At 40.2% G+C, this 18,784-nt stretch overlaps 1 protein-coding gene across 2 annotated transcripts in view; it reads left to right on the top strand.

Moving 5' to 3' along the window:
• The first annotated feature begins 4,897 nt into the window (after positions 1–4,897).
• Chpt1 (choline phosphotransferase 1) overlaps positions 4,898–18,784 on the top strand; it is a 32,405-nt gene continuing 18,518 nt past the window's right edge. The window contains exons 1-3 of one of the 2 annotated variants that reach the window (XM_026398680.2): positions 4,898–5,347; positions 17,980–18,127; positions 18,437–18,578. In XM_026398680.2, the coding sequence (XP_026254465.1) occupies positions 5,075–5,347; positions 17,980–18,127; positions 18,437–18,578 (563 nt within the window). In that variant the 5' untranslated portion in view covers positions 4,898–5,074. The remainder of the gene's footprint in view (positions 5,348–17,979; positions 18,128–18,436; positions 18,579–18,784) is intronic. The other variant, XR_013343655.1, reaches the window with a different exon arrangement.

Here is an 18,784-nt window from a genome sequence, read left to right as displayed (position 1 = left end):
GGATTTTTTCAGAATTTGGATATTTGCATATACATTATGAGATGGAAAGACCTAAGTGAAAACACCAAATTCATATATGTTTATGTGCAGTTATAAACATAGCTTGAAAGTAATTTTATACAGTATTTTGAGAGCTTCTGTGTCCTAAAACCTGACTGACATGAGGTCAGGTGTGGAATATTTCACTTATGGTGTCATGATGCCGAAATTCCAAAAGTTTCAAATTTTAGAATATTTTGGATTTGGGGTTTTCAGATCAGTCTTGTTCAATTTATACTTAATTGTCCAACTTACTGGGTGGTATTTTGCAGTGGTTAAGAGTATGGACTCTGGAATTAGACTGTGTAGGCTCAAATCCTGGCTTTATCACAATATTAGCTGTGCAATCCTAGGAAATTACTGAACCTCCCTTTACTCCAGTTTCCTCATCTATAATATAAAGATGATTATGGTGAGTATTTTGTAAGGGTTTGTGATAATCAAAGAAAGTAACTCTTGACACTCAGAATAGTGCCCAAGATAGGAACTCATGTGAGCTACCAGGTTAGTTCAAGAACAGGAAAAACTGAACTGAGACTGTAGCTCAGTGGCAGAACACTTGCTTTGCACGTGTAAGGCACTGGGTTCAATTCTCAGCACCACATAAAAATAAACAAAATAAAGGTATTCTGTCCATATACAACTACAATTTAAAAAAAAAAAACAAAAAGGTAAAATTGTCACTATACTGTGTATGATAGATGTACACATCACCATGTAATAATTCATGTTAATGGGAAGGAGTCTGGTGAAGTAACAGGAAACTGTGAATCTATTTGTTTTTGGTAATTGGAATGCATTACATGCAGTAGATAAGGTAAAAGGGGCAGATGCGCCTCAGCATGCCTTAAATTAAAGTGAAATTTCCAAATATTTACCACAAATAGCAATAAGAAGGGAAATCAGCCTAGAACATGATGAGGGGAAAAAATGGTTCTTTTTCCTTTTTATTATTTTTGCTACATTTTAATTATGAAATATTTTATATTGCAAAATAAATTTAAATATTTATGCCAGATGTCTGTGTCTGCACATAGATATGACATGAATTATACATATTTATACACATATATGGCATAAGTAATGATTAAATGAACTACCCAGTTTGAAAACTGTGGTTGAGATAGCTTGATGGCTTGCTAATATCCGTTCTAGCACTTTTCAATAGTAGTGGAAATTTTAGCAGGTGACCCTTTCTGGCTTGTGGGATGGGAGAAAAAGTGAGGTATACAAACTTAGGTCATGGCTTTCGAAGGAAAAGGAGTGCAGCCCCCTTCTCTTGGCTCTCTCTCAATTGGTCTCGAGTTGGGACCACCCATTTGGACCACAAGTTCAAGATTAACATCCTAAACATGGTATACTAATAGAATAAAAGAAACCCACTTCTCTGACATCATGGAGCTGCTGTACCAAGCCCTGGATTAACTACCCAGACATTATATTTGAGGAAAATTAACTTCTATCTCATTCAGGCTTCTACAGTTTCCTAGCTGTATCCTAAAACAACTCCCAGTGAATTATCTGTCAGGACTGCTTGGTGCCCCTCTACAATCCCATCTCACCTCTCTACCAGGAGCAACCACTATCCAGCATTATATTAATAATTTTTTTCCTTTTCTTCATAACTTTGCTATATGTGTTCATATCCCTAAATGCTAAATTTTGCATCTTTTCAAACTATATATAAGTAAGGTCATACTTTGTGCATTTTTCCAGTGACTTGCTGCTATGGTGTGTATAATATCCACCCCTCCACCCTGAATTCATATGTTGAGACCCCAACACCCCACCCCACCCCTGTGATGGTATATGGAGATGAAACCTTTAGGAAATAATTAGGTTTAGATGGGGACAGGGTATTTCTGGTGGGACTAGTGTCCTATAAACAGAACCATTAGAGAACTTCCTCTCTCTCCTCTCTCCTTTTCTCTGCCCCCTCCTTCCTGTCCCATACCCATGTGAGGACATAGATGGGAGGGGCTATAGGCAAGTAAGAAAGACAGCTTTCACTGGGAACCAAACCAGGTGGCAGCTTGCTTGACTTTGGACTCTCTAGCCTCCTGAACTGTGAGAAATAATCTCTATGTTTGTTTAAGCTACCCAGTTTATGGTACTTTGTTTTGACAGCCCAAACTAATACACCTGCCCCACCCCATTCAACAGTAAACTTGTGCAATTCATATGAATAAGTGAACATAACAGGTTCCAATCAGACTCAGCAACTAAGCAAGACCTTAACCAACTTAGAGAGAACTTATATCTCAAAATACAAAATACAAAGGGGCTGGGGATGTGGCTTACTGGTAAAGCATTTCCTGAGTTCAATCCCCAGTATCAAAAAACAAAAAACAAACAAAACAAATCAACCAAACAACAACAAAGCACACACACACAAAAAAAATGAAGATAAAGTTCCTTAATTTTCACTGCTATATTAAACTTACATAAATTATATGAAAATTCCAAGTTGATTAACCCACTTAGCATTGGTGGACACTAAGGTTATTTTCTAGCTTTAGGTTGATGTACAAATGTACTGGCAATATTATTACACCTATCTCCTAGGATACTTGTGCAAAAATTTCTCTAGGATAGGCTTTTAGATCAGAATTGTGCTGTCATGTTGCAGAGTATGTGAATATTCAACTTTACCAGATAATGCCAGATTATTGTGCAAATGGTTGTACTCATCTACTCATCTTTACTAACACTTGCATTTAGGTAGGTCTATGTTCTGGCCAACCAATTGTATGTAGAAGTATTGAGACTTTTGGAATGGTACTCTAGTTTGCTGGCTCAGCTGAGTGGTAGCACTCTCCTCCTCCCCTTCACCCTCCTCTCTTCCTCCACCTCCTCTATTTCCTTTTCATCCTCTTCCTCTTTCTTGCTGCTTGAAATCTAGATATGATGGCTGAAACTCCAGCAGCCACTTTGAACCATTAGATGATAACCTTGTAGATACATAAAAGGATGTTAGAGCAGAAAAAAAAAAAAAACAGAAGAGTCTGGAGTTCCTGATGACCACAGAACTATCATGCCAACCCCAGAATGCCAATTCTAGACTTCTTTTATGTAAAAGAAAAATAACCTTATATTTTGTATATGTCAACATGTTTGGAGCTTTTGCTATAGATATATGAACATAAGCCCATTTGATTATTTTAATTTATTACTTATTTTAGAAGTTCTTTATGTAATCTGAATACTATTTATTGTGGATGTTACTTGAAGGAAATGTATTCAGTTTATAGCTTGTCTTTTCATTTTCTTTAGTATGTCTTTTGATGTACAATAGAAATTATCTTTAACATATTTAGATTTTTTAATTTGGAAAGGGACTTTTTTCCTTGTTACAGTCATGGCATTGGTAAATTAAAAAGTAATTATCTCTTGGGGCTGGGGATGTGGCTCAAGTGATATCCTGTTCGCCTGGCAAGCGCGTGGTGCTGGGTTCAGTCCTCAGCACCACATACAAAGATGTTGTGTCCGCCGAAAACTAAAAATATTAAAAAATTCTCTCTATCTCTTTAAAAAAAGTAATTATCTCCAAGTCCACTGCACATAGAATCAGCATAGTTAAAAGTGAATCTTTCTGCATTTGCAAGCACCATTTTTCACATTAAAAATCACCAGAAATATATTTAATGAGAGGTTTGCTCTGATATTGCTCTGAGGCAGGAGATGTCAAACTTTGTTTTGGTAAAGGGTCAGGTAGTAAATATTCTAGACATTGTGGTCTCTGTCACAACCCCTGAACTCTACTAGAATAAACATGGCCTTATTCATGGCACTGAGTTTGAATTTCATAAACTGCACATCATGAAATACTGTTCTTTTGAGTATTCCCCAATCATTTAAAAATGCAAAAACCATACTTAGCTCTTAAACTTCAGGAAAACTGGTGGTGGGCTAGGTTTGGCCTGCAGGGAGCAGCTTGCTGACTCTCTGCTCCAAAACGTAGTCATGAATCCTGTGGGGCAAAATCCACCTGCTCAAAAGATGTTGCCCAATATAAGTATCTGGAAGTAGTTTCTAGCCTATCTTATGCCTTAGAAAAGTGCATATAGATCAGAATCACCAAGTGAAGAGTTAGGCAAGTGACAGACCTATCTGTGCAATAAATTATGTTTATGACAGGATGTCCCCTACCCAAGTGGGTGCATTGTGAGGTAAAAGACTGGTGAACTCCCACTGTGTGGCAAGCTTGCTTGCTCCACGGTGCAATGAGAGGACACACTTGGATTTCTGCCTTCTATTCCAAGGAAGAGCGTGTCTAAAAATATCCATTGTTGTTGGTGTCAAATGACCTGAAAAATTGGCATTTGAGTTTCAAACATCCAGTCTCCTTGTCAGTATTTTCCAAGCCCTGACTTTTTCCCCCCTTTTTTTCTTTTCTCTTTTAAAATTTTATTTATTTATTTATTTTTAATTTTCAAAACCTCGTCCTCTGACCCGGCAACTAAAGCCCGCAGGCTTGTGTTTCCAAGCTGCCCAGATGGGGCTATCATGGTGGTGGACCCAAGATCTGCAAATTCATGTTCTCACTTGAAAATTCCTGGGCTCTAGGCAGCATTGTGCTGCGGTGATCAGCCCGAAGCCACAGCGTAGGCCCAGAACCCAGCTGTGCCCACCACCGCCAGGTGGAGGAAGCGGCTCTGTAACCGTCCAGCCGACGAGACTTCCCTCACGTAGCGGAAGAAATCAGATCTCAGAGGCAGGTGCAGGAGGCCCTTGAGCAAGGCAGGAGCCTCCTAGCGCGCCCTTCGGGAAGTGTCCGCGGCCAGCCACGCCTCGCGCCCCCGCCCCTCCCAAGGCCCCGCCCCCAGCCACTGCTCCGGCCGCCCCGCCGCTTTGGGGGCGGAGGCGGGGGCCGGGACCTGGGGCGGCCCGGCCTGACCTCCACCGCGGCGGATCGGCCCCACCGGCGAGCCTCACCGGCCGGCGCAGGCCCCGGCCGCGAGCCCCTCCCTCCACCTCTCCCCGCCCGGCCCGGCTCGGCAGGCGCTCGGTGGCGGCTGCGGGTCCGCAGGCGGCCATGGCGGCGGGGGCCGGGGCCAGGCCGGCGCCGCGCTGGCTGAAGGCGCTGGGCGAGCCGCTGAGCGCCGCGCAGCTGCGGCGGCTGGAGGAGCACCGCTACAACGCGGCCGGCGTCTCGGTGCTCGAGCCGCCGCTGCAGCTCTACTGGACCTGGCTGCTCCAGTGGATCCCGCTCTGGATGGCACCCAACACCATCACCCTCATCGGCCTCGTCATCAACATGGTCACCACGCTCGTGCTCATCTCCTACTGCCCCACGGTCACCGAGGAGGTAGGGCTCACCGCCCGCCCGCCCGCGCCTCGTCACCCAACTGCTGTCCCCGAGCCCAGCCCTGGGTAGCCAGAGGCGCGGGGAGCGGGAGGGGAGACCGGTGTGCCACTGAGCATCCCCGTGGCCGCGAAGGGGTGGGCACGGCCTTTGCTGCTGAATCCACCGCGGACGGTTTCACTGTCCCCGCGCGGACACACCCGGAGCCTCTCCCGGGTCGCCTAAGGGCTGTCACGCCACCACCCTAGTCCTGTGACCGCCCTGAGCCTCCCCCTAGCAGCAAGCAGCGGAGGGGCTGTCAAGGTCAAGGTCTGGTCCCATGTCCTCCCACATAGATGCCAACTTGTGGTTTGGACCAGCAGTCCGGGTGCTTTGCACACTAAGGACTGGGCACCCTCATCACCATTCTTCCTGGAGCAAGGATCTGAGGAGGGGTCAGCCAAGCCCAAATTGCCCTTTGAACACTTTTATAATAGTTTGTTTCTCAAAGGTGGTGGTAGTAGTGGTCAAAGATAAGTAACCTTTAAGAGACAACTTCCTCTTTGCCTCATTGACTTTTTCAAGAAAAACAAGCTAGGGTAGTATGAAAGTGATAATCCTTATCACAACTGAGAGATTATAAAAGCCAACAGATCTTATTAGCAATAATTATATTGGACCTATTTCTAAAGTAAGAAGAGTAAATAACCCGGGCTTTGGACAACTGTTAACCAGGAGCACACCATAAGCTGAGTGTAGAGGAGATCTAGGGTGGCAGAGTGAAGGGTCACTTTTAGCTAAAGTGCTAGGATAATATTGCATGGCACATTCTTTGACATTGCTTTCCTTTCTTTGTCTTACAAATAGTGAAGTCCCTCCATCACCACTATAGATTTGACTATAGATCTGTGAAAGATTAGTGAGAATTGAGGTTGGATAAGAGAAATACTATGGAAATACCTGCAAGTGTTTTTAAATTTTGTTTGATGGAGCCCATTGGTATGGTGTATGCCTGTAATGCCAGCTACTGAGGAAGCTGAGCCAGAGAATCTCAAATTCAAAGCCAGCCTGGGCAACTTAGTTGAGACCCTGCCTCAAAATAAAACAAATTTAAAAGGCTGGCACTAAAGTTCAGTGGTAGAGCACTGAGGAGAAAAGTCTGATGGAGCCTTCATTTTAACATGTCTTGCCAGTTGATGGATATGTTTATTATGTGTTTCTTAGTCATTCCCATTATTGTTCATTTCCGAATTGTTAGGGAAAAAGTAAGCTGCTTTAGTATTTGTTCTTTGCTGCTCAATTCTAGAATTTCCCAGAAGCAGGGTATTAGAATGAAAAGATCGCTGGGTTGAAAGTGGAAGACTTGAATTCTCATCTCGCCATGGCACAACAAACCTACAGAATCTGCTTTCCCATGTTGAAAATAAAAAATAATGCCATCAAACCAATTTTACTAGGAAGCAGTGAGAGACAAATGATGTATTATATGCAGATAAAGACAAGACCTCATTAACACATTAAAATATACTGTTTTTAAACAATGTCCTGAAAATGCACATGAAAAATTAGTTTTGATTGGGCGTAGATTTGGCAAAAAACATCTGGACATTAGCCAATATCAAAAACATCTGATATTGACCAATTAAATTGTGAACTCTTAGATGTTATTATTAATTAAAGAATACTTTGCTAAGCACGTTAATAACAATATACATACAAACAAGTCCAAAAGCTTCTGTTTAGAGGTGGAGGGGATGCCTGATGGGAGAGGTAAATTTATGATATTAATTTTAGGCTCAGAGTAGTTTTTAAAAAGGGCATGAGGTGAAGATCTGAAGCACTTGAATTGAAAAATCAGAATGACCCCACAAGGGGGCATAAGGATTAGCATAATAAGATGAAACTGGAGGACTTTCTGAAATGGGTGTCATTAGATCCTTAACTGGCTTCTAAGTGGCTGAAGCAGGGAGAGGAAACACCCTTTCAGGATCCACATTGCTTGTTTGATAAAAATCCCAGCAGTAGTGTGAAAGAGCATACCAGTTTCTGGCTATTTTGCCTTAAGGTCACAGAACGGGTAAATGAGACAGGACCAGGTAAGATTCAGGTCTGCCTGCAAAGTTCATATTGTTTTTGTTACACATCATCTCATTTGGAGTTGCTCCTTTTCTCTGTGCATGTGGGAAAACTCCTTATGCCTTATATAATTCAGGTATGTAAAGGGCATTCACATCATTGTTGAATGTGTGTCCTATGTCAACCCAAAGAAGTTGGTAAGCTTTCCCTTCCTGGCATAGCCTTTCTGCCCTCTCAGTATTTCTTTTCCATTCATGAAGTAACAGTAGTACATCATTTTGTAAGAGAAAATTGAAGCCCAGAGAGGTTAAGTGATTTTAACCTGTCTTGAGACTTGTTTATGGATTCTCAGACTTAAGAATTTTTTTTTTTAGAGAGAGAGAGAGAGAGAGAGAGAGAGAGAATTTTTTTAATATTTATTTTTTAGTTATTGGCGGACACAACATCTTTTGTTTTTATGTGGTGCTGAGGATCCAACCCGGGCCGCACGCATGCCAGGCGAGCGCAGCTACCGCTTGAGCCACATCCCCAGCCCCCAGACTTAAGAATTTCACAGTACCTAACAGATTGTTTCCAGAAAGGGACAGAGCAATCACATAAGGGTTTTTAATATGGTTTTTAATATGGCTTATCTACTCAAAAAGCCTGCAATACTGTCTACAATAATATGATTTTATATATTTTGTAACTACTGTGTTAATTTCTAGGACATGACTGGGGATGAAGGGAAACTGATAGAAAAAAACCTTGTGATTTATATTAAACATCTACAGTGGTGCTCTGAATTGCTTTTCAAACTGTCTTTTCTGATAACGGTACTAAGGATTGAACCCATGGGTGCTCTACTGCTAAGCTACATCCCAGGCCTTTATTATTTTGAAACAAGGTTGCTCAGGCTGGCCTCCAAACTTGCTCTCCTCCTGCCTCAGCCTCCTGAGTAGCTGGGATTACAGATGTGCACTACTGCACTGGTACCCAATTGCTACCTATCTTTCAGTGCCCAATTCTAACACTGCCTTCTTATGAAGTTTTTCTTCCTCTCCCAAGTCAAATCAACCACTTATTCCTCTGAACTTCTGCAATAATAACAACAATAATAACTAACATTTACTGGATATTTAATACATGCCAGGCATTATTTTAAACTGCTTTTTTCTATTATCTCATTGAATCCTCCCAACAACCTGAATAAGGTACTATTAATACTTCTAGTTTATAGGTGAAGAAACTGAAGGGAAATTTACCTCTTCTAGGTGACTTAGCTCTAAGTGAGGACAGAATTCCAATCCAGAAAGCTGTTCTCCTACCCCACAGGCTTTTGTGGATTTTGTGGAAGTTAAAAAACAGAACAGATGTTACATTAAGGTACCGGATACAATTGATGCTGATGATAGACCTGGCCCAGGAGTACTCTTCTGTGGAACTTCTGCATTTTATTTTGATGCTGTGTGTCCTTACTGAGCAGGAAAACCCATCAGCTTTCAAGTTTAGACAGAAATTGCTCATTTGTATAATCTCCATAGCACAGTGCCTTGCATAAAGCAAATTCTTATTGGGTATTTATTAAATTATTGGCTGCATGAATGAAATAACAATGTAATCTTGAGAGATGATGTCTTTCAACTTTTGTTTAGTTTTAGCTGATCTTGGATTAAAAATGCTTATCAATTGTTTGGCCTGAGTAATTTTAAGAAGTAAGCAAGTATTAGGATGAATGGAGAAAACAAGAACTGCATCATCTCCTCCCCTCATGAGGCAGATCTGTTTGAACTCCAGTCTAAGTATGTAGCCCCTGACCCCATTCCTTGGCTTTCTTATCCAAAAGTAGAATTACAGGTTTCTTAGAGTTTGAAAGAACCTAAGAGTTTATTTGATGCAATTTCTACATTTATACATGTGACAACTCAGTGATTCAAATCTAGTTTTTCTAGCTGTAATGTAGTAGCATTCTCTACTACAAAACACACCATACATTCATTTTTGACTAGTTTAAATCTTTGATTTCATTATCTTTTACTTATTGGATTAAATTTTTTGCCCTGCCTTGTTCATCTGTCCCATAAATCCATGCCAGTATCTCTTTTAAGAGTATGTTGAGGCTGATCTTGAATTAAAAATGCTTATCAATAAATGATGCTTGATAAATTAAAGTGCCTAGCTTGGGCCAGGTCAGAGGGCATTGACCAATTCTTATGTTTGTGATGACAGAGTTGAACCAAAAGGTAAAAATACCTGGAGAAGTAGCAGGATGTTAAGAAATAGTTCACACCTGTTTAAATAACTGAGATTATAGCCGCCTTTGTACTGTATAGTAAAGAGTTATTTGTTGGGGTCGGGGGAATGATAGAAAAAAAAGGCAATAACCTGCATATTCTTACTCAGATGTTTTACTAACAGGTTTGGTTTCTTTGAATTCTAGCACATTTCCTTTTTAATCACCTTCTTCTCCACCTCCCCCCACTTTTTAACAACAGTTCATTAATTTATCAAGCATCATTTATTAAGGCAGAAGACTTGTGAGGGAGTAACCTCTTTTATTAAAACAAAATATAAACTCCTGACTTTCAGAAGATGAAAGTTCTAGAAACAGGACAGAGTCTAGGATGAGGTAAGTCCAGACCTCTCTATATAAGGAGGCACTTGAGGACCTGGGAACAGATGCCCCTTTGATTCTGCAGCTGAGGTGCCTCCTCACCTTTCCCCAGTCCAGCCCTGTCGAGAAGGAACCCCTTAGTTTTCCTTTGTGGTTTGTTCTTTTAACTCCTATGGCTTCACTGTACTTAATTCCCAAAGCATAAACTGTTTCTCCTTTAAAATTCTGGGTCAAGTGTTGAAAAAATATGGCATTGTGGTATAGAGAAAGAACATTAAAACCCTACTTACTCCTGGGGCATTTGACTAGGGCCACAAGGATTGGACCACCTGGATTTTGTGACTTAGGGCACCTGATACAATTGATGTTGATATAGGTGAGGCCCAAGAGTTCTTTTTATCCCTTGCCCTTCCTATTACCCTTAACATAGTGAGAGGCAGGCATTTTCAAGGAGGACTCTAGCAAGTACTAAAGGAAGAGGAAAATTTGGAACTAGTCACAGAAATGATAAAAAGAAAGAAGTCCACCTTGAGAAGCTGGATTTCTCCAGTCATGAGAAAACTGTCCTCAAAGTGCTGGTTTAATTGCATTCATGAGTGATGCTTGATTTCCCTGGCCCTAACCTATAACCTGCCTTATTTCCTAAAAATGAGTGTGTTCTCAAATGTTGGCACTTAAATTGAACTGAATTGAGGCAAGAAGGCCAGGATGAAACCAGTAAGCCCCTGGAGCCATCCTGTTTGGCTTGACAGAGAATGGTTTTCCCTTTCCTGACCACTAACCTGCTCTGGAGCTCTGCCAAGCCAGTGATGAGAACCCTCTGTAAATAGGAAGCACCTATTTATAGGCTCCTAATATGAATGTTACACAAATGGAAGCAATCAGTCGGGGCTGGGGATATAACTCAGTTGGTAGATTGCTTACCTTGTATGCACGTAGCCCTGGGTTCAATCCCCAGCACCACACACACACACACACACACAAAAAAAAAAAAAAAAAAAATCATGGGGAGGCACTAAGCAACTCAGTGAGACCCTGTCTCTAAATAAAATACAAAATAAGGCTGGGGATGTGGCTTAATGGTCAGGTGCCCCGAGCCCAATCCCCAGTACCTCCCCCCACCTCAAAAGAAAAGTTAGAAGCAATCAGTCATTTCTAATTGTGTTTTTCCAGAGTGAAGGTAGTAGTAGTTCCTTAGAGGCACCATGAGTTCTCCTAAAAATCATAGAATCACCTGATTGGGGACAAAGTCCGCCTTTAACAGCATCACAGCATTACCTTTTCTCACATATGCACAGCCTGTCTCCTAACCTTCTTTCCTCTCCACCTCTTAGAAATTTAGTTTCTCTTTTCATGGAAAAGGAAAGTCAATCGATGCTTGGATAACTTTGAAATTTTACCAGCTGGCCTAATAATGGGTTTTGTTAATCCCTTTTGCATATGTGTCCACTCACCCAAGGAGTTTAAATCAAAAGAGGTGTTTTTTTTTTTTTTTTTTTTTTTTAGTATAAAAATTCAGATCATAGACAATGTATAGATGTACTGTTTTCTAAATTTTGGGTGGGGGGAGCTGGGGAGGTGGCTCAAGCGGTAGTGCGCTCGCCTGGCATGCGTGTGGGCCCGGGTTCGATCCTCAGCACCACATACCAACAAAGATGTTGTGTCCGCCGAAAACTAAATATTAAAAAAATTCTCTCTCCCCTCTCTCTCTCTTCCCTCTCTCTCTCCTCTCTCTCTCTCTCTCTCTAAAAAAAAATTTTTTTGGGGGGGTGGGGAAGATTTTTGCTTTTATATATTACCCATACTAGATTTTATTTACTAATTTTCCCTACGTCAACTTTAAACCAACCAATTTTAAAAACTCACACTCTAATCATAAAATCACAGATATAATATGCTATTTTCAAAATACTTTAAAAATTTCCAGAATATGTAAATTAAACATAAATACATTAAATATATAAATATATATTAAGAAAAATAGTTGACCCTCAAATCACCTAAAATTATCTGATAGAGTATCAGTAATATCAATAACAATGATTAACATTAACCGAACTCTTACAAGCACCTTACATTTTAATTTAATTTTCACAACGAGATAGGAATAGTGCCTATTCCTACTTTTCACATGGGGAGACTTGAAAAATAACTCATTCAATTCAGCCATAAGGATCTGGATACAAATAGAATCCAGAATCCACACTCCTAACCACTCTGTAAGAAAACCCTGGACCTATATTTTTCTCTTAAACTATTGCTGTGTTACCCGATGGAGAAAAGTTGGATGAAAGATTGATTTTCAGCATCTAGGTACTGAGCTCTTGAAGTATGTATATCAGACTTTAAAAACAGAATATCTGCTCAGCCCAGTGAAAGGATTCTATTCTAATATGAAATGAGCCAAACACAAATGAGATTGCATAAATCTAAAGTGGAAATGCATATGATTGGTGCCATATGCAATCTGTAAGGCTTCGTGGCCCTCATTCTTAGGAACTCATTTTCTCTTGTAATTCCTCTTCTTTGGCTTCTAAATTTTCTCCAGCAGCTACTCTGATGCAGCAGGGTGCCCCTTTTTGCCAGTCTCACTGCCCAGTGACTCTCACTCACCTGGACATCTGGATATGTGTACTTACCACTCACTGTGGCCATCTTCTCAATGTTTGCCTTGTGCCTTCTGCTGTAGAAGGCCGTGTGATTCACTGTCATCCTCCCACCTGTCTGACTGACCACTTGAGAGACTACGTTCATGGGTTACACTTCTCTCTCTTTAAAATAATCCTTACTGTGTATTGACTAAAAGACCATGTGCCATTATGAAGCCTAATCATTTGAGCATTTAGGGATTCATTTCTTTCTCAACTGAAGTTCCACTGAGAGGTCCATTCTCCCAGGAAGTCCTGTCTATTTAATATATCCCTGTTTTTCTCACTTTAATGGGTTTCTGCCTTCCTACTCTCTGGAACAGGACGAAAAGTGCCCCAGAAAGAGGCCAGAGTGCTTGTAACCCAGAGAATGGGTCTTCTATTTAATGTTCTTTCAGAACCTATCAGGTAATGCACCAGTCAGGTAACTTTAAATATTGAGACCAGCTTAGGACTTTTCTTGGATCCTAGAGATACCTTTCTAAGTCTCATATTTCTGATCAAGGAACTTGAGTCCAGTTTTCTCCTGGACTGTGACAGACTAGCACCTGAGTATTTGTGAGGTTTCTTTCTTAATGGGACCCTGGTAATACTTAAATTACTAATCTACCTCTGCTGGCTTTCTCTGTAACTAGAATTAGTTTTCACCTAGATATATTTGAATGTTGAAGTATCTTTGAGTTTATACTGATCACATAGAAATGTTTCCGTTATTTCACTTCTATAGGAGTCCCTTCTACAAACAGAATAAAAAGAGGAAAATATGAAATAAAACCTATTTTCTTACAGAAATTTTTGAATTTACAGTTGAGGAATGGTAGAATACATTTCATATGCTTTATGTTAAAAACACCACGTCTTTCCTGTATTATTTATTATAATGAATTAAAGTAATTATTATCAAATCATCATTTACAGTCTAAAGAAGAAAAGGAATTATTGTTTTAAGAAGAACAAAATAGAATATTGTTATGATTTAATTTCCAGTTATTAGTAGCTAAGTTGATATCATAAGGTAATTGTCTTTGATCATAAGATGGAGAGTATCTTATATTTTTAAAAATATTTATTTAGTTGTAGATGAACACACAGTATCTTTATTTATTTTTATGTGATGCTGAGGATCAAACCCAGTGCCTCACACATTCAAGGCAAGTGCTTTACTACTGAGCTACAACCCCAGCCCCTTATATTTTATTACCACAGTTCAAGGCCAAAGATCTGGCCCTGGGGCTGCCAACAAATCAGTTATAGGCATGAGTCACCCAAACCAAACCAAAAAGTTATGGTAGAAAGCAGGAAAGAAACTTTAATCAGTATGGCCTTAACGGGAAGACAAGGGGACGGGTATTACCCGCTATGTCTTCAGAATACTGACATGAACTCCCAAATATATAGGCAAGGGGGACCAGAAATATACATAGTCAAGCAGCCTTGGTCAAACTGTGGTCTGGTAGATTATCTCAGGATTGGTGGGTAGGGATTTATCCAGGAGATAAGAAAGTTGCTATTCCCTATGGGAATAATTTCAACTCATCACAAAATGTTTATCAATTACATTAGTTGTTTCTAGAATCTGGGATCAGTTGGCAAAAGAGACAGATGGAAAATGGAGGCAGAAATGCCAAGTTTTTTTTTTTTTTTACATTTGCAGGCCCAAGTGAAATCAGTGCTTTTTAGCAAAAGCAGCCTCTAAGTCTTTTAATACTTTTAAATGATTATGAAAATAGAAATTAAGAGTTTGAGATTGGAAGGCTTGATTCTGTAGGAGTTTTCATTTGTTTCCACTCACTTTAATTATAGATTCAAAGATCGTAATCAACTATTATAACTATTATTTAAGAAGTTATTATCAGAATCAAATATCCAGACTGCCCAATTCTCTAAGTGACCAACATTTGGGAGATAGGATTTGAGAAGGAATCAGGCTTATTCAAAGCAGGCCTGAAGAGGATGGAGGGTTATCTCCTCAAAGCTCTATCTTGTACCTGCATACCCATGTTTACAGTGGCACTATTCATAACAGCCAAGTTATGAAATCAGCCTAGATGTTCATCAGCAGATGAATGGATAAAGCAAAAGTGGTGTATACACACAGTAGAGTAGTATTCAGTCATAAAGAAGAATAAAATCATGTCATCTGCAGGAAAATAGATGGGACTGAAGATCATCTTGTTAGTGAAATAGCCAGACTCAGAAAAACAAGAAATACGGGCTGGGGTTGTGGCTCAGTGGTACAGCACTTGCCTCACATGTGTGAGGCACCGGGTTCTATTCTCAGCACCATTTGTAAATAAATAAAACAAAGGTCCATTGACAACTAAAAAAAAAAATTTAAAAAGGGAATAATATCATTAAAGGAGAAAGATAAGTAATACATGTTTTCTCTCATGTGAACTCTGGGGGGGGGGATGACATGAAAATAGAAGGACGACAATTTAGGGAAGGGGACCAGGGAAAAGGGAATAAGAGAGGGGAATAAAGAAGATGGATACAATCAAGGCATGTTATATGCATGTATGGAAGTGTCACAAGGAAATCTATTAGTATGTGCTAATAGGTATTTTTTTTAAGCTGCCTATTTTTTTTGGTGGGGGTTGGAGTTTTTGTTGCTATTATTGTTTTGTTTTTGTGGTACTGGGGATTGAACCCAGTGAGTCTACCACTGAGTTATATCCCTACCACTTTTGTGTGTGTGTGTGTGGTGCTGGGGATTGAACCCAGGGCCTTGTGCATACAAGGCAAGCACTCTACAAACTGAGCTAAATCCCCAGCCCCTACCACTTTTGTATTTTATTCTGAGACAAGGTCTTACTAAATTGCCCAGTCCTCCCACCTCAGCATCTCCAGTACTGGGATTACAGGTGTGTGCCACCATGCCAGGCACAAAGGGCTTTCTTGGGAGGGGAGAAGGTGATATAGTGAGCAGAAGGCTCTACCCTGGTCAGGGTCCTCATCAATCATGGATGTGTTTCCCTTTTTCTTCTCTAGGTGAACATTGCAATGGACTTTACCCTCCTGTCATGAATTACTAAGACCTAGAAATGACTGCTCCTCTGCAAAAGGGCCAAAGGGAGGGGGGCCAAAGGGAGCCAGAGCAAAGGACAGTTTCAAAGAAACCCCTGTAACAGAGATGGCGGGCTACAGTTGTGAAACAATGTAATGACTTGGTCTTTGCTTCTTAACCAAAGAAGATAATTTCAAAGCTTTGCATTTGTATCTTATGCTGCCACCTGTGAAAACATTTACATCTACAGAAACAGCCAGGCATGCCCCCAGAGCTCCAGAGGCTGGGGCAGGAAGATCACAAGTTCAAAGCCAGCCTTAGCAACCTAATGAGACTCTGTCTCTAAGTAAAAAATAAAGAGAGCTGTGGATGTGGCTCGGTGGTTAAGCACCCCTGGTTTCAGTCCCTGATACAAATAAATACATAAATAAAAAATAAATTAATAAATAAATCTAAGGAAACCATAGAAAAAGTGGATTGCTATAAGTCATGAACACCATTGTTTTGTAGTTTTTTACACTTGTATGCTTGAGATGTCAATGGTGTCATAAGCAAGCTTGGTACAATAGAAAGACTGGTTTAATTGAAAAATTAAAGTGGGGCTGGGGTTGTGGCTCAGCGATAGAGCACCTGCCTATCATGCGTGAGGCCCTGGGTTCAATTCTCAGCACCACATATAAATAAATAAATTGAATAAAGGTATTGTGTCAATGACAACTAAGAAATATTAAAGAAAAAAAAAGAAAAGAAAAATTAAAGTGGCAGAGATAATAGGTGGGACAGGACTGTAATTCCAGAGACTGGGGGAGGCTGAGGCAAGAGGATCATGAGTTCAAGGCCAGCCTGGTGGGCAGCTTAGCAAAACCCTGTCCCAAAATCAAAAATAAAAGGGATATAGCTCAATGGTAGAGCACTCTTGGGTTCAATCCCCAGTATAAAAATAAATAAGTAAATAAAGTGGCATAGATTTAGGAATAGAGTGACTGGAAATGGGTATGTTGATTTCTTCCTAGGACAAGTATAGATGGAGGCAGTCCTTGAAGGAGGGCATATGTGAGGACTTTGCCAAATTGGGTGAGAAGAATGTTTAGGAAGGGAAGAGCCATGAGACAAAATCAAGGACATGAGGACTTTGTGGCTGGAAAGGAACTGGAGTATGCAGTTGGGTAACTTGAGAGTCAGGCTGAGCCTAAGCTCCTGACACTGGGTCAAGAACTGTGGTCATCCCTCATGTTTTACTTCTTCATTTGGGAAGCCCTGACCTGCGTGCTCCAACTACAGATGAAGACTTTCACTGCCATTTCAGTCTGTTAACTTGAGGGGATTTGTTGAAGGTTTATTCTATGCCAGTCACTGTGGTAGGGAGCTGGGGAGGTAGCAGTGGGGGAGAAAGATAGTCCCTGCCCTCACGGCTTCCTTCAGTTTAGACCTAGCAAATTTCATTTGAAATGAAGAGAAAGAAGAGGAAAGAGAGAAGGAGTTTTGTAGTTTTGGCTGGAGGGAGTTTTGTTTGTAGAGGGCAAGCTGAAGTTCTAGTGCAGTTTCTGTTTGTGGAGGTTCCACTTGAGTCTTTTCTTCTCTTGTTATAATTTTCATGTAGCCCCCCTCAACTTTTGTCTTTCTCTTTGTGTAGCTTCCCCGTTACTGTGCTTCACAAATCCTAGCTGCCTTGACCTCATGAACTCTGATATGCTTTTCCTCCACAGCCAGCTTATGGGGCTCTATTTAGGTCCCCATTCCTGAGCTGGGACCTGGAAACTGCCTCTGGGCAGTAAACTGGAGCAATCATAGGGACGCATCTCATTGTTTCTCTTTTCTCAGGGATCTCGATTGCCTGCAATGTCTGAGAATTGTTGTTTCATGTATTTTATTACCTTTCTAGTTATATAAAGTGAGAAGGTAAATTCAGTCCTTGATGCTCCATCACAAATGGATGCCAATGTCTACAGTTTACCTTTGAGGTCTTATTTCACAGCAAATGCTTCCTGAGTAAGTTCATATCTGTGCCATATATGAATGGTATTGTATTAAAAGAGCCATGGACTAGGAATAAGATCCAGTTTCTTTCACTTGCTTGCTATTTAAATTTGTGTTTCTTACAAACAATATGGTGGTTCTCAACTCAAATGACATAATTAATTTGATGTCTCAATTTATTTTCATCTATAGAGGGAGAGTTTGAACTGTCTTTATAGCATATGGACATGATATAAAATGTGCACACAACAAAGTATGTCATTTGGCTTAGTTTGAGCTATTTTCAAACCGAAGCTAGTATGTTATCTCTGAACAGTCTTTATTATTTGTCTTTATTACTTCCATGTATTTTTAGGCACCATACTGGACATACCTTTCATGTGCCCTGGGACTCTTTATCTACCAGTCACTGGATGCTATTGATGGGAAACAAGCCAGAAGAACAAATTCTTGTTCTCCTTTAGGGGAACTTTTTGACCATGGGTGTGACTCTCTTTCCACAGGTAAATTAGCATTTTCTTCCCCACCCTCTCTCTGTAGTTTTGTTTTAACACTGATAGCTTAAAAACCAAAATGAACCAAGTTGTTTGCTTTTTTTTTTTTTTTTTTTTTTTTTTTTGCAGAGGTGTACATTTGGGAGCAATTTGCATAATTTGTTTAAAAAGGATGTTCAAAATTTCATTTTGTTAAATAGACCTTATTTTAATGCCAGAATTATGTCCTCTGAAACTCTGCATTTCAAAATAGCACAGGGCAATTATTTCATTGATGATTTTTAAATTCGTAATGGTCTTTAAACTTTGTTCTTTCAGTATTTATGGCAATTGGAGCTTCGATTGCTGCTCGCTTAGGAACTCATCCTGACTGGTTGTTTTTCTGCTCTTTTATTGGGATGTTCATGTTTTATTGTGCTCATTGGCAGACCTACGTTTCGGGCATATTGAGATTTGGAAAGTAAGTATGTGTTTTCAAGTTGTATATTTAAAAATGTAAACAAATTAATTTTCACAATCTGATATGGCATTTGTTCATGATAAAGGAGGTGAAGCTTCATTCAGTAATTTAAATTCTTTTAAATTTATTAGAGTGTTCCATGCATGCTACATCTTCTAAGTCCTGTAGATGTTCTGCATGTTACAGACATGTTATTTGACAATAGT

The sequence above is a fragment of the Urocitellus parryii genome, chromosome 5 (assembly GCF_045843805.1).
Source record: "Urocitellus parryii isolate mUroPar1 chromosome 5, mUroPar1.hap1, whole genome shotgun sequence".
Classification (NCBI taxonomy): Eukaryota; Metazoa; Chordata; class Mammalia; order Rodentia; family Sciuridae; genus Urocitellus; species Urocitellus parryii.
The sequence above is the reverse complement of the archived record's forward strand: the minus strand, read 5'-3'. Positions and strand labels throughout refer to the sequence as shown.